At 49.9% G+C, this 21,161-nt stretch overlaps 1 protein-coding gene across 8 annotated transcripts in view; it reads right to left on the bottom strand.

Annotated features, from left to right (window-relative positions):
- The window catches only part of SGSM2 (small G protein signaling modulator 2), a 165,245-nt gene that overhangs the window by 42,797 nt on the left and 101,287 nt on the right, over window positions 1-21,161 (bottom strand). For 6 of the 8 annotated variants that reach the window (XM_075904862.1, XM_075904863.1, XM_075904864.1 and 3 more), the window contains 7 exons: window positions 14,565-14,632; window positions 13,123-13,268; window positions 11,914-12,048; window positions 8,851-8,975; window positions 5,393-5,460; window positions 1,826-1,989; window positions 278-404 (listed from right to left, as the gene is read on the bottom strand). In XM_075904862.1, coding sequence (XP_075760977.1) covers window positions 278-404; window positions 1,826-1,989; window positions 5,393-5,460; window positions 8,851-8,975; window positions 11,914-12,048; window positions 13,123-13,268; window positions 14,565-14,632 — 833 coding nt within the window. The remainder of the gene's footprint in view (window positions 1-277; window positions 405-1,825; window positions 1,990-5,392; window positions 5,461-8,850; window positions 8,976-11,913; window positions 12,049-13,122; window positions 13,269-14,564; window positions 14,633-21,161) is intronic. The other 2 variants (XM_075904860.1, XM_075904865.1) reach the window with 1 other exon arrangement.

The following is a 21,161-nucleotide window of genomic DNA, read 5'->3' as shown; positions in this document are numbered from 1 at the left end:
GGGGATTTTGTTGCATTTAGTCGCCGTCCGACCGTCTGCGAAAGTTTTGCAGTGGGTTCAACTGGAGAACGCTGGGTCGCTCCAAGAGCAGGACTCTCCACTTCCGTTTGGGGTAAGGAAGCTTTCCGGAAACCCGTTTGAAACTACAGCATGGCCCACGATTACCCAACAAGGCAGAACTCCTCTATGGCAATATCCACGAGAAAAACCTGCATGGTCTCTTCCGCCCACAGATCACAGCCTAACCCTTTAGGTTTTTTTCAATGAAGCCACTTACTGTTATCATGCCTGTGTCCTGGATAGATAATTCTGAAGACGTAGTCCGTAGCGGATTCCTCTGGCATTTCCTCCAGGTCCACTGACTTGTTGTTATTTCTCTTCCGGAGTTTGGGAAATACTTTACCCTACAGCAAAAATGACCCAGTGGGTACAGTTACCAGGAGATGAGGAAGTGCAGTACAACAGCGTCAAAATAACACTCAGGAGATGGCTCTGCAAGCCCTTCGATCGGGGTGGGGAACCTTTTTTGCACCGGGGGCTGCTCACCCACAGAAAAATCAGTCGGGGGCTGCACACAAGTGAGGAGCAGGGGAAAAAACCCCTCACTTTGGCCCCCAAAGGAGGAGAAAGGCACTCCCCACATTCTCCTCACACACTAGAGCCTGGGGGGGAGGAGGCAGCCTAGTAGATTTTGTGTGCTCCAGCCCCATAGGGAGGCAGCAGGGGGACTGGAGCTCCACAGGTGTGTGTGGGGGGGAGGGGGGCTGGATCCAAGATCCACATCCGGCCCCCGGGGCTCAGTTTCCCCACCCCTGCCTTAGATGAAGGAAGGAAGCATTGTGCACTAACCGGAGCTCGCCAGCAGCAGGCCAGCATGGGCTGCAGGCCCGTGCCCTAGCCAGCGGTGGGTTTGAAAGGGAGCTGGGTAGACAATTCCAACTGAACAGGAAAGGGGAACAGATCTTCCACCATAGCCTTTAAAAACCCAAGTCGTGGATGAGAGCCATGATGACCCTACTGCATATGGAACAATGGGAGGTGGGTATCCGAGGCCAGGGGAGACTGAGCCTCTCCTAACAGCTGGTATGGTCCCACCTCCATCTGCTGCCTCCAGGCCGACTCCTGCCTGCTTCCCGTTCTCACTCTTCCCCCATCACCCAGGCTGGGCTGGGGTTGACCTGCAGCCAGGATTCAGGGTGGCTCGGGCTGGTGCTCGCACCACTTGGTGCTCCGGGATTGGGGGTGCAAAAGCTGGGGGCACTCAGGTGGTCTGGGGCTGGGGCAAGGTGGCCAGCAGGCATTTATGGGGGAGGAGAGGTGAGAGGGGCGGGGCCTCTGGCAAAAGGGGAGGGGCTGAAAGCTAGCCCCTCCCACCCAGTGGGCAGCTCATGAGCCACTCGTATATAGAACCAGGGGAAGCTGATCATTAAAGGTAGCAGGGAAAAGCCTTGTCAGGCTATCGGGAAGACGTGTAAAAGCCTAACAACCTTCACAGATCGGCAAGAGTCTACCAGTTAGGCGATATCCTCGGCTGCGGATGCTCCTGTCCGCGTCATTTTCAGCCCCCTTTTTAAAGTGCCACTGCAGCGGGTCAGTGGTGAACCTATAACCCGGTTGCTCTAGAATCTGTGTCCTTATAAACAAGCCAGACTGTTCAGGGGATAATCTGTGGGGTTGTTTATTTTGCGTTTAAGTTCCTCCCCATGTCCTGAGTGTATTATTTGCGTTGCAGTCCTTCCCAGGGCCCCCTGGCTGCATTGTGCTGGATGCGGTGGCTCTGTGAAGAAATTACAGTTCAAATCCCTGCCTCTCAGCTGGACCATACCTTGCCCTGCTGTGACCAAAGTGGGGGCTCTAGCTGTCCTCGTGGCAGAAGCCCATTTTCCAGGCAGGAGAGGAAAGCGAGGAGATGACCGCCCTGTGGGAAATGGAGTGGAGGTCTCTGGATCCCATCCTGGCTCACCAGTACTAACGTCCCTCCTCTTTCTGCTGCAAAGAGAACTCACGGTGAGCTTGGGTTGCCTTTCGTTAGCCTACAAGCAGGATCAGTGGACCTGACTTTCAAACTGGATTCTGTTTGTACCCCAGAATCACACGGCACTACAGGACAGCTAACCGGACAGATATGACATTTCCCAGATGTTTCCCAGCGAGCAAGAGTTATGGAAACCTTGGCAGGCATTTTTTTAGATGACGTCTACATGGAATATGGGAAACCATTTATAATATTATTAATGCCAATTTTACAAAACCTTACCAGATATGCCATGTAAGGTATCAGGGAAAAGGTATGCTTTGCTACGCATAACCTTGTTTGTATGGATGTTTGAGCTTTGTACTGGGAGTTATAAATAGGAGTGATATATTGATATCTCAGACCTGGGCTGTGTTTCTGCGTGACACCCCCAGACAGACTGACATCAGCACTATCCAGCCTGCTTAATGGCCCATCAAGGGCAATCAGTGGTGCAATCAACCCATTGAGAGACGCCACAGGTTACGCCAATGAGTCAGCGGGACATGGCTGTGGTCAGGGGACTAGTCCAAGAGTTCTTCCATGTCTATATGAGCTTGTGTTTGGGGCAAAGAATGAACAGGCCCTATGGCGCAGGATATAAAAAGGCAGCTGCGCCTTCTCCATTTTGGCTTCAGTCCTCACCTCTGGAGTAACTTCTCTACAAGCTGATGCTCTGACCAAAGGACTGACAGCTCCATCCAACTTCTGGACATATTCCAGAGGGACTTTGCAGGACTTTGCCCTGGTCCTGGAGCAAAGTGGCTGCAGAGCTCCAACCCAGCTATGGAGCGGCAGCTGTACAGCACTGGCCCTGGAGCTCCGGCTGTGTCACTCTGGCCCCAGCAACAGCGGGCCGGTGGCAGCTAGAGAGCCCCGGGGAGCTGTGGCAAGCAGCAGGGCCAGGCTGGAGCCCTAGCCTGGTGGTGCCATAGCAACGCAGGCCATGAGGAGAGGGACCTCTCCTGGTTCAGCAAATCCCCCCGTTCGGGACCGGTCATGTCCCAAGGGTGCCGGACAAGGGAGGTCCAACCTGCATGGATCTGACTGCTCCGACCATGTGACAACTCTTGTCTCTTTTCTTTCTTTTGTAATAACCCTTTAGTTTGAGACCCCAAAGGCAGGGCTGGCAGCATGGTATTTGGGGTAAGACTAGTATGGGGGTGGTAATGTGGCTCGCCCTTTGGGGATCAAAAGAACATTTTGTACAGCGAGTGAAGTTTTAAATCACTTCTCATGGCACTGAGCCTATGTGCTGATTGGGAGCCTGTGACCGGAAAAGGCAGCCTGGGGGCGAAAGGGGGATGTGTGATTTCTTTTTTGGGCTTTTTGATACCCAGTGTGGGATCAGGAGCACAGCTGGTGACCGGTTGTTGAATCTAATTACAGTGTTAACCACCTGGTTTGGGAGAATCTGCTCTTCCTTTTTGCAGCCTGCCTTGACTTTGGCAATTTCAACTGTGGGCTACCACAGGCACCTCGACTCACACAGCCTGGGCCCACTTTAGATATTAATTTAATTGCAATCACACGTCAGGCATTTATCTGGTGCTCACCACAGGGGTGGGTGTAGCAGCAAACAGGGGTGCAGTTTTTCTATATCACACAATAGCTAAACTGTATTAGACATTCCATCCAATTTCCCCCCACTGTCCCCACCCCCCCCAAATCACAAAAAGGCTCGTAACTCACAGGAACATAGTCTGATTTTGCCCTAAGTAGGCAGAAATATTCTAAATATAATCGATAATGCAATGATGTGCTCAGAACAGTTTTGGTCTGGAAAGGTGGGGAAATATTTCGCCCCTCCAGTCGATAGATGTTATACCTTTTTCTGTGCTTTTTTCTTTGGCTTTGGCTCAAGTAAAACCGTGTAGCTGAACAACAGCATGAGTTTGTCTTTACCATGTAATATAAAGACTTTTTTTCCCTTATGGACCCATACAATGTTTCCAATGGAGATGCAGACCCCTTTGGAAATGTCAGACCAAGTGTCCGCCAAAGAAAGCAAGGGCAGTGGAACGGGGAGTTCCCAGGATATCCCCATGCAAATCCCTTGTTTCATGGGCAGAAGCAGGATTTGAACCAAGATTCCCCCACCTCCTAGGTGAGCACCCAATCACTGGACTCTTTCACCAACAGAAGTGGAGCTGATAAAAAGTATCACCTCTCCCACCTTGTTTCTCAATACAGGGGTGGGCAAAAGGGCCTCCGAGGGCCAGATCCAGCCCACCAAGTGAGTTGATCTGGCCCACGGAGGCCCTGCCACTCCCTCCCCCCCAAGACATTCAGGGCCTGGGGGCGGGGGGAAGCACACAAAGTCTCCTACCGCCCTGCCCCTGCCCTGCAACGAGTGCACGGCGTGCGCACGCTCCTGGCAGGGCGGGAGGAGACTGCTCGTGGTTCCCCGCCCCCAGGCCAATCAGGGTTTGGGGGCGGGGGGAGCATGTGAAGTCTCCTCTGGCTCTGCAAGGGGCTCAGCACTTAAAGTCAACCTCCAGTTGCTGCCGCTCAGCTGGCAGTTGACTCTAAGCGCAGCGCTCCCTTGCAGGGCAAGGGCAGAGAGCGAGAGACTTCCCATGCTCCCCCTCCCCAGGCCCTGAATGGCCTGGGGGCAGCAGGGGGAAGCACGTGAAGTCTCCTCCCAGGGCCAGGGGCACAGGTACCTAGAGGGAACCACCAGCTGTTCAGAACAGCTCGCCGTTCTCTCCGGGCGGGGGCAATGACTTTGCAGCTCCCCCACTCTCGACCAATCAGGATCTGTGGGCGGGGAAGCACGGAAGTGTCATGGCCACGCCCCTTCCGCCTGAGGCCACGCCCATTCCGCCTGAGGCCACGCCCATTTCAGGCAGCTTTGGGCCACTTAAAAAATGTCTGAAGTGGCCCCCGGTCCAAAATTATTGCCCAACCCTACTCGAATAGCTTGAGACCGACAAGGCTACAACAACTCTGCATAAATATTAGTAACTGTTTGAAATACAATTATTTGGCCTCCACCCATTAAAATTACCCACAACCATTAAAAAGTTGAGGCCAGATTCTCAGAGCAACTGAGCACCCACAGCTTCTCGCCATGGTGTGGCCGTATCTGGAGAGGTTTGAGCTTGCTACAGCCTCGGCTGGCACAGCAGGATCCTTTCAAGTAGAGGCTCATGCTTTTAGATCCAGATGGTGTCCCATCAAGACGTAGGACCAAAGCAAGCCCGAAGAGACACTGGAAACAGCGTTAGGCCTAGTCATGCTCGCTGGCTCTTTCAGTGAAGAAAAACCACCAAAGAGTCAACAATAAAAAATACAGACATCACGAGCATTTCACAGGCAGACACCGGACCCTCGAGTCTTTGTGGCACCCCGGGGGATACGCAAGTTTATGCTTACGTTGTTGATGGCAGTGAATGCAGACAATCTGACTAAATGGCACGATTAAGGCGTAGTCCCAGTACACACTAAAAGGAAGAAAAAACACCCAGGAGATGTTATGTTTTAATCATCAGTAGCCAGACTGCCCAGTAAAAGCACAAGCACGTCCATAAATTAAGAGCCGCTTACAAAACTTGGCCGGTGAAGTGGAATTTATGAGGAAGTAAGAGGCAGAGGAAGTAGCTGAGTATCACTTATGTGTCTGGAGCCGGCGGGTTCACAGTCGCTCCCCTCCCATGCAGCACTCATCCGCTGGCTAGCAACAGGAGCATGACACTGGAGATTTGTGGTCGGGATTCAGGACACCTGGGTTCCATTTTGCCACAAATTATGCGTGACAGGAGTCGGCTCAAGTGGGGCCCAGTGTCGCATGCGCCAATTCAATTCAATGGGAGCAAGATCCTTCCCCTCAACTGGCCAAAGCATCCACTGCCAATCTAGACGCGGTTTTCCGCAAAAAAGCCCCGATCGCCATTTTCGCCATCGGGGCTTTTTTGCGGAAAACAGTACTATGATGTCTACACTGGCCCTCCCGAATGGGAGCAGCATAGTGTTTCCGGAAAAGCACTGATGATTTTACATGAGATCGTCAGTGCTTTTCCGAAAATTCAAGCGGCCAGTATAGACAGCTGGCAAGTTGTTCCGCAAAATCAGATGATTTTGCAGAAAAACTTGCCAGTCTAGACACAGCCCAGGTGTGAGAGAGAAATATTTCCAGAGGGGAACATTCTACCATAACTGCAGGGATTTTTTCGCCTTCTTTTGAAGCAGCAGGTACTGGCTCCTCTCTGGGGCTAAATCAACACCGGCACAGAGGTGTGAAAACACCCTCCCTCCCCCCAAACACAGCCAGTTACAGCTGTGCTGTAAAGCACCAGTGTAAACAGGCTCCTACGCTGTTAGCTACTCCCCTGGTGGAGATGGTTTACACAGAGTGCTGGGAGAACTCTCTCCCAGTACTCCTACTGTGGCCACACTTCCAGTTTAAAACGTTGCTGCAGACAGCACACTGCATTATAGAATCCTAGACTCCTAGAACTGGAAGGAACCTTGATAGGTCATCGAGTCCCGGCAGGAGCAAGCACCAACTAGATCATCCTTGAGAGATGTCGATCCAAACTGCTCTTAAATATCTCCAGTGACGGGGATTCTACAACCTCCCTAAGCAATTGATTCCAGTGTTTAACCACCCTGACAGGTAGGAAGTTTTTCCTAATGTCCAACCTAAACCTCCCTTGCGACAGTTTAAGGGTCTGTCTACACTTGCACCCTCTTTCGAGAGAGGGATGCAAATGTAGACATTCGAAATTGCAAATGAAGCTGGGATTTAAATGTCCCGTGCTTCATTTGCATATTCGTGCTATGGCGCTATTTTGAAATAGCGCTATTTCGAAAAAAGAAACGCTGTCTAGACGCGGTTATTTCAAAAGAAAACCCTTCTTCCGAAATAACCCTTATTCTTCCTATAACGAGGTTTACCAGTTATTTCGGAAGAAGGGTTTTCTTTCGAAATAGCCGCATCTAGACAGCGTTTCTTTTTTCGAAATACTACTATTTCAAAATAGTGCCATAACATGAATATGCAACTGTAGCATGGGATATTTAAATCCCAGCTTCATTTGCAATTTCGAAAATCTACATTTGCATCCCTCTCTCGAAAGAGGGTGGAAGTGTAGACATAGCCTAAGTCCTTTGCTTCTTGTCCTACTATAATTTTCCTATTATAATTGTCCAAGGAGAACAATTTTTCTCCCTCCTCCTTGTAATAATCTTTTAGATACTTGAAAACTGCTATCATGTCCCCTCTCGGTCTTCTCTTTTCTAAACTAAACAAGCCCAATTCTTTCAGTCTTCCCTTATAGGGCATGTTTTCTAGACCTTTAATCATTTTTGTCGCTCTTCTCTGGACCTTCTCCAATTTCTCCACATCTTTCTTGAAATGTGGTGCTGGACACAGTACTTCCAGCAAACACAAATCTAATCAGGGGTGATCATATCACAGGGCTGGTTTGAGGCTGGATTATGAAATACTTTCATATCTTGCAAGGGGGAGGCACTAGAAAAATGAGATTTGTGATAATGGGAGGGAGACTTTTAGCTCTGTGGCCCTGGAGAGCTGGAAAAAGACTTGTTCATTTTAAATGGATCCTAAATCTGGATGATATTGTTTGCAAAAGCATGTTATCTGATGTATGCTAGGGTAACACTGCCTGTGTGTCTCTGTGATTCAATGAGGCTGCCCCAGCAAACACAAATCTAAAGCAGTAAATATTTCAGCACTGCTACCCAGCAAACATTACCATTTTTCTTAATATTAGTTCACAATAAAAATTATTCTGGAAAATGGCTGAAAAATCCTTGCATTTTATTAATGCTATTATTTGTATGAAAGAATCATAGAATCACAGAATACTAGAACTGGAAGGAACCTCGAGAGGTCATCAAGTCCAGTCCCCTGCCCTTACAGCAGGACCAAGTACCATCTAGATCATCCTTGACAGGTATTTGTCTAACCTGTTTTTTAAAATCCCCAATGATGGAGATTCCTGACCTTTATTCCAGTGTTTAACCACCCTGTCATTTAGGAAGTTTTTCCTAATGTCCAACCTAAACCTCCCTTGCTACAATTTAAGCCCATTGCTTCTTGTCCTATCATCAGAGGTTAAAGAGAATAATTTTCTCCCTCCTCCTTGTAACAACCTTTTGGGTACTTGAAAGCTGCTATAGTGTTCCCTCTCTGTCTTCTCTTTTCTAAATTAAACAAATTCAATTCTTTCAGTCTTTCCTCATAGCTCATGTTTTTTAGGCCTTTAGTCATTTTTGGTGTTCTCTGGACCTTCTCCAATTTCTCCACATCTTTCTTGAAATGTGGTGCCCAGAACTGGACACAATACTCCAACTGAGGCCTAATCAGTGCAGAGCAGAGCGGAAGAATGACTTCTCGTGTCTTGCTCACAACTCTCCTGTTAATGCACCCTAGAATCATGTTTGCTTTTTCGGCAACAGCATCACACTGTTGACTCATATTTAGCTTGTGGTCCATTGTGACCCCTAGATCCCTTTCTGCAGTACTCCTGGAAGGGGCGGGGCCTCCCTCAAAAGGGGTGTGGCCTGGGGCAGCCAGCCCTCACTACTGCTCAGAGCATGCCGTGCTGGCCAACCCTGAGAACTTCCCGGAGTGTGCCGCATGGCGCTTCAGTGGCAATTTAAAGGACCCGAGGCTCTGGCTGCCACACCACCCGTGATAGCCTCTGGCTCTTTTAAATCACCATGCCTCTTGGCAACTGCCCTTTTCTCCCACCCCCCACAACAGCAGGCCGGCTTGCCTGTTATTCCCATCACGGTTAGCTGCGTCACGTCTACCAGCCGGAGACCTAGCGTAAATGCTGCAAGCGCTTCTGCAAAGGACGTGTTACCTTTTCTCAAGCTCCGAGTCCCTCAGGGTGCCGTTCATGAGCTGATTGGGTGTCCATTTCAAAGTCAAGCTCTCTGCTGACTGATGCAGGGAGAGATAGCCTGGAATTGCCTCCATGTCGTCCTTCTGTTTCAAACAATACACAAAGACCAGCGCATTGACATCCTGATGTGTACGACTGTGGAATATGTCAGCCCTAAGGAGAGGTCCCCGAGAGCAGGCTGACCCTGAAGAATCCTCTCAACGAGCCTCACTTATTCAGTGCATCCTCCCCTTCCAAGAGCACTTGGACTCAGGCCCGTAGCCAGCTGGCTAGTCCTGTCCCCGTCCACTGTGGAAACCCAACTGGCTTCCAAACTCCCATCTCCTCCATTAACAGTGAGGGGTTGTGGGTACCTGAGCACCCACAAAGCCAGCCAATGGGAGCCCCATGCCTCTGGAAATCTGGGGTTTAAAGATGACAGCCAGTGTGTTTTCAGATCCACTCTGGGCCTACAAACAGCCCTCCCTGCTCTGCCAACAGTGTTACCCAGGCCAAAGCATCTCCCCTCTGTGGGCTTCCGCTTTTATCCCTTCCCCTCTTGGGCAGCATAAGCTGTTCAGGGCAGGGACGGTCTCTCCCAGCAAGTTTGCTTAACTGCCACCAAGTAGATATGAAGCTAGGACCTCTGGAGCTTAGTGTAGCCTCTACAGCTTGAGCTATAAAGCCAGCTGCCTCTCAGCTTAGGCTGTACAACAGGGCTACTCAGCTTTGGAAGTTCCGAGGGCCACGATGATGCTCACAGCACATGCAGACAGCCACAACTTAAGTGCAGTTGCATATACATGCAAATATATGCAAATGGCTTCTTTCACTCTGACGGGCATGAATACAAAGATTAAGGCAAGACTACACAACACGCAGGCCCCATTTAAGTCAGTTCTGCTGATATTACTAAAATGCACTATTTACCCCATATGACAGCACTTTAATGAGAATGACAGTTCAGGAATGTAACTACTAAAACGCATATTAACAGCAGACCACCCGCGGGCCATGTGTTGAGCCCCCCCATAAATCCAAACCGCACCGCGGGCCGCAAACACACAGGGCACATGTGGCCCACAGGCCATGTATTGAGTAGCCCTGCTGGAGAGCTCCTTTCAAAGCCTATGCAAATGAAGCGCGGATTAGCAGATCACCGCACTTCATTTGCATAATTAATTAGGAGCCGTTTTTGCACAAGAGGTTTTTTGCAAAAACCCCCTCTTGCTCAAGAGTCGTGCTTCCTCATTTTTTCAGGAAAAACAGCTCTTGCGCAAGAGGAGGGATTTGCACAAAACCAGCTCCTAATTAATAATGCAAATGAAGCGTGGCACTATGCTAATCCGTGCTTCATTTGCATAGGCTTTTGCGGAAGAGAGATGTTGTGTAGACGTAGGCCTAGTGCACCGGGCCCCAATGTCAGCTGGGGTTGCTATGTGCTACCATCATGCCCACGAATTCACGACAACCTCAATTTATTCCTCTGCAAGCTGCCAGTGAGTGGGAGCTCTGGGAAGGGATTTAAGGCTGCAGAAACGGTGATAAATTCAAGCTCTTGACAGGGCCAAGAGTTTTCTATAAACTCACGACGGTCTTTCAAGCCATTTTCCTTGCTTGGCAGAGAAGATCAAGTCGCAAATCTGTCTTCTGGGTGTTTGACATTATTAGCTCACAGCATCAATCCTGGGGCAGATATAACAGCTCCAAACCCACCAGCAATAAACATCTTAACCCTGTTCAACAACCTTGTTGGACAGGAGCAAAACAATCAACCCTCTCCCCCGACTATTCCTAAAGCATGTGTATGTCTGTCCGTCCATCCATCTTTCTGCCTTTTCGAGGCTGAGGCATGCGAATGGAGCTTTGCAACAAGTAGCCATGAATGAGTTTCTAAACTGTTGACTACATTACCTAAACACAAACTCATTCATTATATTGTAGTTGCACCACTGGATGTAGTTGAAATAGACACTCTCCCCGTTATGTGTATTGTACACACATAGGCTATGTCTACACTACGTTTTTTTGCGGAAGAGGCAATGCAAATGAAGAGCTCATCAGCATTTTCTCACGCTTCATTTGCATAATCTCTTCTGATCCTTTTTGCACAAGAGGTTTTTGCGCAAAAACAGGTAGTGTGGACGTGTCCGTTTTGTGCAAAAAACCCCTTTTTGCACAACATCCTTATACGTCTATTTTACAGGCATAAAGATCTTGCAAACGGACACGTCCACACTACTTGTTTTTGCGCAAAAACTTCTTGCTCAAAAAGGATCGGAAGAGATTATGCAAATGAAATGTGAGAAAAAGCTAATGAGCGCTTCATTTGCATTGTCTCTTCTGCAAAACGTGCGTAGTGTAGACAAAGCCATAGTGAGAGACAGTGCCTGCCCCAGAAAATCTACAGTCTAGACAGACAAAACAGTGAACGGGGCAACAGGGGTGGAGAGAGGTGAGGTGACTCACCCAAAGTAAGGTAGTAGGTCAGTGACAGAGCCAAGTTCCCCAGGTCTCCTTACTCCCAGTTTAAAGCCCCCCATGCTCCCTAGACCACTGAGAATCCTTAGCAAGGCTCTTGCTTTCAGTCCATTTAACATGGAGGAGATCAGTTTGATGGGCAGGGGTATAAACCCATTTCAATTAGCCAGTTTTAATCCCAGTTTGATGACTTTTCTCTTTGTTTTGGTGTGGTTGGTTTGTTGGTTGGCAGTAGCTCTCGCAGTTGAACTGGAGGCGGGGGCGGATGGGAGGGGGTACCACTGGTGAGGTCTTTGCCTGGGTATGGAGTCAGAGCTCCCAATACTCAGGCTGAGACCAATAGGATGGCATTTGGCAACCCTGAAGCTTCCATGACTCTTTTGGGTGATGTATCCATCTTCTGTTGGACCGGCTCAGGAGTCAGATTTTGCCTCCAGAGCTGGATTGTCCATAGGATGAGGCACTGGGTTGGGATTCAGGAGACTTGAGTTAAGGAGTTGAGTAACCAGCAGTATCTCACTCCAGTCTATGAGCTCACACACATGATGGTCAGATACTCACGGGCTGGACCAGGACGTTATTCTTCCCATACAGAAGGTGCGTCCTTGAATTCTGGTGCAAAGACTCCACATATTCTCTGGCCGAAGCCGCAAACCGGTCTTCCGACATGCTCCCGCTTGAGTGCCGCTTCCGGATCTAGGAGACACGAGAGCTGTGGCTTGACATGCAGGCCACACGGTACCAAAAGCAACGATGTGAAGAGCCCGCTCAGAGCAGCAGCCCCACTAAAAAGGGCGCCTCAAGAAATCTCCTTTAGAATGGGACTTTCTTGCAGCAGCCTGGGGATGACAGAGGCAGGAGAGGGGCATGTCCCTCACCCTGGCCAAAGAGGGTTGCTGTTCCCCAAGGCTGGGAATCAGCACATCAGGTGAAACTCTTGCTGTCTCAAGCCACAGAATTCGACCAGTGGTAGTGGCGGCTGCCTGGTTGTTCCTAGGGCAGGCATGGGACTCAAACCCACAATCCCGAGGCTAATGCTGTATCCATTAGGCCACAGGGACCTAAGCAAGCTCCCTTCCTTCAACTGAAGCTTTGTCCTCCCTAAATTCAACTAATGCAGGGTGGGCAAAAAGGCCTCTGTGGGCCGCATCCAACCTGCCAAGCGGGACGATCCAGCCCACGGACTCCCTGCTGCTTCCCCACCCCCGGGCCAATCGGGGCCTAGAGATGGGGGAGTGTGCGAAGTCTCCTCCTCCACCAGCGGCTTGGGCCAGATGTTGAGAACTTCTGGCAGTTCTCTTTGGGGGCGGGGGGAAGACTTCACGCGCTCCCTCCTCCCTTAGGCCAATCAGAGTCCGTAGGCAGGGAAGCATGGAAGTGTCCTGGCTCCGCCCCTTTCACCCTAGGCTCCGCCCCTTCTGGGGAGGCCCAGGGCCATTTAAAAAATTTCTGAAGTGGCCCCCCCATCTCCAATTATTGCCCACCCTGAACTAATGTCAGCTCCAGCCCTGGGGAAGCTACTGGTGGCTGCCCAGCTGGGTTCTCTTCAGCCTGGTTCTCAAATCTCCCTACATTTGGGAAGGGGTGGAGGGGAAATTTGGCACTTAATGGGCTTTCATCTGTGCCGAAGGCGCACGCAAAAGTGTTCTCCATCCCTGGCAATGGGAGGCTGCCGGTGGGTGTGATCTAAATCCACGTCCACCCTTCTGCCTGCCCGTGGGGTCTCCGCCAGTGCCAGTAACAAGGGAGGGGCGTGCTGCAAATACCTACTCCCAGCGCCGGGCGTTTTGATGGTGAGTCCTGGCGCCCGTGAGCTCCATGGATCCGGTGTCGCTGAACCAGTTCATCTGCAGAAGGGTCTGTCCAGTAGTGGTCAGCTGTTTTCAGCTTGGTATATTCTAGTGCACACGGCCCAACTAGGAGGACAGGAACGAGAGAGGATCTTTAGGAAGAACGGACATTTGTTCACTCTCGTCCTCCAGGTCAGAGGTGAAACGGAAACGCTTTCTGCTCGAGTCGGGTGAAGTTATCAATATCACTGCATAATTATAACCAGAGCTGATGAGAGATTTCACTGAGCCTTAGGGGGCAGCCACTCCAGAAGGGGCAAGGCCTCAGACAGAAGGGGTGGGGACTCAGGCAAAGGGGGTGGGGCCTCAGGCAGAAGGGGCAGAGCCTCAGGCAGAAGGGACTGGGTTGGGGCTAGTCTCTCCCAGCCAGCCCATCAGCACTGCCAGGCCCAGGGAGAGGGTGTGACGGGGGCTCTGGCAGTGATTTAAAGGGCCTAGGACTCCAGCCATTGCTCCTGCCAAGGTAGCAGTGTCTGGGAGCCTTTTAAATCACCGGGCTCTGACACAGCTGATCCTTTTTGATAGAATCATAGAATCCCAGGGCTGGAAGAGACCTCAGGAGTCAGAGTCCAGCCCCTGCCCAAGGCAGGACCAACCCCAGCTAAATCAACCCAGCCAGGGCTTTGTCCAGCCTTAAAAACCTCTAGGAATGGAGATTCCACCTCCTCCCTAGGGAACCCATCCCAGTGCTTCACCACCCTCCTAGGGAAATAGCTTTTCCTAATATCCAACCTAGACCTCCCTCACTGTAACTTGAGACCATTGCTCCTTGTTCTGCCATCCATCACTACTGTGAACAGCCTCTCTCCATCTTCTTTGGAACCCCCCTTCAGGAAGTTGAAGGCTGCTATCAAATCCCCCCTCACTCTTCTCTTCTGCAGACTAAACAAGCCCAAATCCCTCAGCCTCTCCTAAATCATGCGCTCCTGCCCCCTAATCATTTTGGTTGCCTCCGCTGGACCCTCTCCAATGCATCCACAACCTTTCTGTAATGGGGAGCCTAGAACTGGACACAATACTCCAGATGTGGCTTCAGATGTTTGCCCTTCCCGGTCAACAGCCCTGATGGTAACCTTGGCATTCTGGAGAAATTACCTCACTTAAAAAGCCAGGTGTTGTTGGGACACAGAAATATTGCTGAGCATGTAATACACAGCCACTGCTATCTCGGTACCTCCAATGCCCTCCAGTGGGATGCTACACGTAGAAAGAGCTCTAATAAAACCAATTCTGCCAAATCATCAAAGCCAGCAATCAAATAGTTTGCCTGTCTCCATTTCTACCCCTCTGCTTCAGGGAAAATTCAATAAGAAAAAACCAGCCACCCCCAACACAACTGGAGATAATATTTCAAGTACTTACCAAGGAGAGAAGCTAGGATTGGTCCATACACAGGATCTGCCAATAGAGCTTCTCTCTCATAGTATTTGCTGGGAATAAACCATAAAAGTGGATTAGAGCCAAGGGTTGGGGTTTTCAAAAACTCCCAACTCGCTTAGTGTGAATACCAGTGCCGGCAGCAGATACACGTGCTCCTGCCCGTGCTTTTGAAAATGCCACTCACCGCTAGCTCCTAGTGCGTGTGTCTGTTTGTGTGTGTGAACCCTGGCAGCACTGCAACTCACCGCTAGCTCCTTGTGTGTGTGTGTGTGTGTGTGTGTGTGTGTGTGAGAGAGAGAGAGAGAGAGAGAGAGAGAGAGAGAGAACCCTGACAGCACTGCAACTCACTGCTAGCTCCTAGTGTGTGTGACTGTGTGTGTGAACCCTGGCAGCACTGCAACTCACCGCTAGCTCCTTTTGTGTGTGTGTGTGTGTGTGTGTGTGTGTGTGTGTGAGAGAGAGAGAGAGAGAGAGAGAGAGAGAGAGAGAGAGAGAGAGAGAGAGAGAGAAAGAGAGAGAGAACCCTAGCAGCACTGCCTGTAATGCAACATTTGATTTTGGCTAACAAGCCGAGAAGTGACCCCCAGACCAGCAACCCCGCCAGACATGCTAAGAAAGGTATCATCTCCATCCAGCCAGGCAGTTACCACAGAATTTGCTTTGAAGAGAGAGCCTGGGATACAAACCTCAACGCACTTAAAACCACCATCACAAAGCAAGGACACGCCACCCTCTCCAGAGAAGTAGATCGCATCATGGAACGGGCACCCGCACACCCTGGGAAAGCCTGCTTCAATCCAGAAACCAACTGCCACCCACTGGCCATGCTGGAACCTGTATGCGGATTCATCAAGCTATATCTGAGGGAAACACATCCTGAAAGAAATATTCCCCAGCCCCTTTCTTCTGCCCTGACAGCAACCCTCTGGCCTCACTATACTCGTCGCCAGAAGAAAGCTCCCCACAGACCCGGGCCAATTGATCCATGGGTCCCACGTGTGCATCAGATGCCCCCATAACAACTCTGTGGACAGTCACTAAGCTCTCGCATGAGCTCACGCAGACAGTTATAAAAGACAAAGATACCGTGTCACTCTTGGGCGCCCACTTTTCACACACCGACCTTTCTCTGTCTGATCTGCCAAAAGGTATCCTCAAAGACACCTTCAAAAGATGGGAACCTTGGGACTTAAATTCGTAACTCTGCTGGAGCCCTGAAGGGCATGTCTGCATTGCCAAGTTTTGTTGCCAAAGTCGGCCCTTTGGTGACACAGCAGTGAGTGCGTACACACTGCAATGTCCTTTCGTCAGGAAAAACACCCCATTTCTGCAACAAAAAACTTCCATCTCTTCGAGAGACTTGTTTCTTTTCCCCTCTTTTTATTGTCAACAAAGAGCCAGTGTAGACACTGCTGTTTATTGTGTTGACAGAACTGGCTTCCGCCAGTATCCCACAATGCCTGCCTGGATAGCTCTGCTCAGGGCAGGTCTATGCTAAACCGGAAGGTTGGCTTAAGATATGCAACTCCAGGGACTTACCTTAAGCCAAATTTCTCTGGCGTCCCCAGAGATGGGATGGGAGAAACTCTCCTGTTGACTTCCCTTACTCCTCGTGACTGCCAGGAGTACTGGAATCGATGGGGTCATCCTCAGCATTTGATTTAGCGGGTCCTTACTAGACCCACTAAATCGAACACCGGAAGGTCCATCTCCACAATGTAGATCCTCCGTTTAGTATAGACATGGCCTTAGAGTTTTGATCTCTGCTGCTCTGCTGGCATGCACCCCTCCTCTTTCAAAGCTCGGGGAAGTATCTGACAGCCGAGTGAGCTGCTGCAGGGAGAGCTCACAGAGCTACTCACAATGAAATCTCAAGATGCACAGGGATCAGCGCTACCCAGGTCTGTGGGATACATACCCACCCTGTATTGCTCACACTGTCGATGATGGGCTCCTCCCCCCGGTCCTCAGTGGGGATATGATCTGTCGGCAGAGGGAGCAAGCGTGAACACCCTCTGGGGCGATTTCTGTTTTGTCGACTTAAGGGTGTCGACATAAGTTTTGTCAACAAAACTTGGCAATTGAGACATACCCAAACTTAACAGGGACAATGGTTTTATGGTTCGTTACATGTTATAACTAGAGATGCAAAATCCTGCTTAAAATGTTAACCAGTTAAACTACATGTTTAACTAGTTAAGAGGGGGTGGAGACCTGGCTGGAACAGCCCCCATCTGTGGTTTGGGAGCCACTTTGGCCAGGCTGGGCCGGGGCTACTGCACTGTGTCATTGTCGGGGGCTGCTTGGGCCAGACCAGGTGCCGGTTAACTTGTTACTGGTAAGCACCACCTGGTAAGGTTGATGGTTATTGGGTATCCAGTTAACTAGTTACTCATTTACATACTTAATTGTAACACACCACACTGCCCGTTAAACCTTAATTGCTCACTTTACAAGGTCTCCTGCAGCATGTGAGAACCTCTTGCGTTTAACAATCTGTCCCAATTTGTAGTTAGCTCAGACACTCTGGTTCCTCTCCCAGGCCTGACGAGCTCCTTGTGGCTTGCAAGATCTCTCACAACAGAAGTTGGTCCAAGAAAAGCTATTACCCCACCCGCCTCGTCCCTCTGAACATCCTCTCATTTTGCTTCTCTCTCCCACTAGATGGGGCTCACACTCTATGCCATTTCCGATTTCCGAAACACCAGGGATTCAGGGAGTGACGTCATTACCCTGATCAGGAATGTTCTCTCATCTTCAAGAAAACTTTTCAGCACATTCCACATGGATTCAGATACAGTCAGCCAGGAAACCACGGCAACACAAACCAACAGACCAACCCTGCGGCTGCTTTAGGAGCAGACACGAGGCACCTCTCTTCCCAGGGACAGGACCCAAGCCTGGCAGGGCTGACCTGGTAGCAGAGACTGGGACGGACTGGAAGACTGGCCTGGGAACCAGTCTGACCAACAGCAGGTTGGGTTTTCCAAGTTAGGTGCCTAACATGGCCTGTGTTTGCATTGCCCCAAGCATGTATATCTTTAGGCTTGTGGTGCCCCAAGCACAGGTGCAATCAGCACACCTGGTTGGCAGAGATAATTTAGGCAACAGCACATACCTATCTGTGAAGCAACAACCCCAAATCTTGTAGACGGAAGCAGTAACCCTTCTACTCCCGGGAGAGCCTAATGCATTTCTGCAGCACTGCAGTGTGCCTGGACAAGATCGTGGGCCTCACTTGTCCTGTCCTGCCATGACAGGTAAAACCTGCTTAACACAGGAGGTCAGTTAGCCTGAGGCCTTGAGCCAAAATATCTCCCTGAGAGCCAATCACAGGATACCCTCATGGTCCATGCAAATCTGACACACAAATCACACACAGCTGTTTAATTTTAAGCAAACTGGGATGAGAGGCCACTAACACAGGGGTGGGCAATACTTTTTGATGGGGAGGCCACTTCAAGAATGCGATACGTGCTGAAGGGCCGCATTCTTCCATGATATTAATGGAGGAAGTGCAGGGTCTAGGATGGTGGTTGGGTGCAGAAAGGGAGTCTGGGGTAGAGGATCGGGGTGCAGAAGGGGTCTGGAAAGGAGTTTGGTTGAAGGAGAGGGGTCACGGCCTGAGACAGGGATCTGGAGTGAAGGAGGGGGCGTAGGATCTGGGAGGGAGTATGGGCATGGGGGCAGGAGAGGATTCTGACCTAGTGGAGGGGTATAGGAGGGAATGCGGGGTTTGGAAGGGGAGTGTGACCTGGGGATTGGGGTGCAGGGTCTGGGAGGGGATATGGATGCAGGAGTGGGGGTGCAAAGGGTTTGGGTTACATGAGGTAGGGGTACAGGAGGGGGTCGGGTGCCAGGCGCAGGCAAGATTAGGGTGCAAGGTTTGCGAGGGGATGGGATGCCAGGCGGTTACCGGCCAGCAGCCCAGTGGGAACCTCGGGTACACTCCCTGCTGTCCACGCCCCCGCACGCCACTCAAAGCAGTCGGCTGCGAGGACCATGTGCTGTGAGTCCTGCGGAGGGGGGGGAAAGGTGTCACACGCTGACTGCGTGAGAAGCACGGCCCAGGCAGCCCTCATCAGCTGGAAACCAGCCAATGGGAGCTGCGAGATTGTGCTGGGGGATGGGAGCAGGGCGTGAAGCCCTCCCCTCAGGGGCTTGTGGGGCACAGGACACATGGTCCCCTCAGCCGGTCGCTTTGTGCGGGTGCAGAAGGCAGGGAGCCTCCCGCTGGGCCGTGGGATGGCAGCAGTGTGCGGATCCGGCAGTCTGACAGGCTGGATTCAGCCTGCAGGCCTCCTTTTGCCCACCCCTACACTAACAAAATCGTTCTCTTTGAACCTTACAAAGATCTTTTCTTTCCCTCTCAACAGGAAAACAGAACAGGAAAAAATATCCCTCTTCTGACCTGCTGCCCACGAAACGTAAGCCAGATTTGGGAAATACCGTGGGAGAAAGACCAAGTCTATATACTGCAGCTGCCCCATGGGCTCCCCCCAAATACCGCTCTTCTTCGCAACTGCACATGTCCTGAGGTGCAGCCATCAATGAGAGCCAAGCAAGTTGGATCGTCAGTGTGGGCAGACGGGCTCTCGGTTAGCCACTAACCTAGGCCAGGCCTCAGGGTTTCTTCTCTTCCAAGGCTACCGAAATGTCTCTGCTACACTCCTCAATCGATTGCATTAGCTGTGGGGGTGGGAATAGATAAGGGAAGGTGATGACGGTCTTGCTGGGGAGAGCGACACCTCGGCATGCCCTGGCCAGAAGGAAACTTCAATAGAATGTCTTGGAGCTTGTCCATATCACAAGAACGTAACATAAGAACGGCCATACTGGGTCAGACCAACGGTCCATCCACCCCAGTATCCTGTCTTCTGACAGTGGCCAATGCCAGATGCCCCAGAGGGAGGGAACACAACAGGTAAGCCTCACATGATCCCTCTCCTGTCACCCATATCCAGACAAACAGAGGCAAGGGACACCATTCTTGCCCATTCTGGCCAATAGCCATTGATGGACATAACCTCCATGAATCTATCTAGCTTTTTTTTGAACTCTGTTTAAAGTCCTAGCCTTCACCACCTCCTCTGGCAAGGAATTCCACAGGTTGACTGTGCGCTGAGTGAAGAAAAACTTCCTTTTGCTTGTTTTAAACCTGCTGCCTATTAATTTTATTTGGTGACCCCTAGTTCTTATATGGTGGGAATGAGTAAATAACTTTCCCTTTGACATTTTTTCCACGCCAGTCATGATTTTATAGACCTCTATCATATCCCGCCTTAGTCTCTTCTTTTTTGTCTGCCAGAATCTAAATGCACCATGTCCACAGGGCACCTGAGCTTCTGCCAACCCTGAAGGGCAAAATCTCCATCACAAACGTAACCCTCCCAAATACAGGCAGCATGTCGGCACAGGACTGATCTACTCCAATCAGACCTTCCTACAGTTTCTTAGATGTCTACTCCTCACCATCCTTTGTTCTCCTCTCTCCTTTTTCCCTCTCCTCTGCAGAGCACACATGGTCTCCTGGCATGCTATCAATTCTATGCATGTGTCTCAAAAATGCCTACATGACGAACACATTTAATTCTTATGGCAAGTCAACAGAATGCAGGTGCCTACATTATTTTGGATAGTGGTTCTCAACCAGGAGTATGTATACCCTTGGGGGTATGGAGACATCTAGGGTACGGCTAGACTGTAGGGGGGTTTTCAGGATACCTCAGGTATCCCAAAAAAACTCCACCGCATTGAGAAAATGCGTTTGCTCTTCCGCTTTTTTTTTTTTTCCGGAAGAGCAAATGCACTCTTTCGGAAGCTCCTGTATTCCTCATTCCACGAGGAAGAAGGGGCTTTCGAAAGACGGGATTTTTCCGAAATTTGGCCCAGTCTAGATGGGTCAAATTTCAGAAAAGCCTCTTCTGACAAAAGTATTGGAAAAAGATACACAAAATGCAGAGTGCATTTTGTGTATCTTTTTCCGATAGATCCTCGCAGTCTAGCCATACCCCTAGATATCTGCCTGGTTTTACAATCGGCTGCATAAAAAGCACTCTCAAAGTCAGTACTGACTGAAATTGTATTCAATGACTTATTTATACTTCTCTGCATATTATACACTGAAATGAAAGTATAATATTTATATTCCAACAGATTTATTTTATAATTTATATGATAAAAATGAGAAAGTCAGCGATTTTTCAGGAACAGTATATGACATGACACAGTTGTAGTTTTCGTCTGATATGTAAGCAAGTTGTTTAAGTGAGGTGAAACTTGGGGATGCTAAAGATAAATCAGAGTTGTTTGGGAGCCACTGACTTACGTCCTTTGACAATTTTACCCCTGGCCAGCTGACCTTGCAAAGTTTTAAAAAAGTAGTAAAAATATATATTTTTTAAATGTGTAAGATTTTTTTTACTTATTCTTTAAGTTCTATTCCAGGTTGACATTTACATTTAAAATGTTGTCAATGTTTAAAAAAAATACAAATTTTGGTGAAACTTTTTTTAACTGTTGTTCTCTGATCAGCTCTGGGGTTGTGGATGGGACTTGACAAAGTTCCCTGCTGCAAAG

Source organism: Pelodiscus sinensis, chromosome 21 (assembly GCF_049634645.1).
Source record: "Pelodiscus sinensis isolate JC-2024 chromosome 21, ASM4963464v1, whole genome shotgun sequence".
In the NCBI taxonomy this organism is placed as follows: Eukaryota; Metazoa; Chordata; order Testudines; family Trionychidae; genus Pelodiscus; species Pelodiscus sinensis.
Note: the sequence above shows the minus strand (reverse complement) of the source record. Positions and strands in the feature narration are given on the sequence as shown.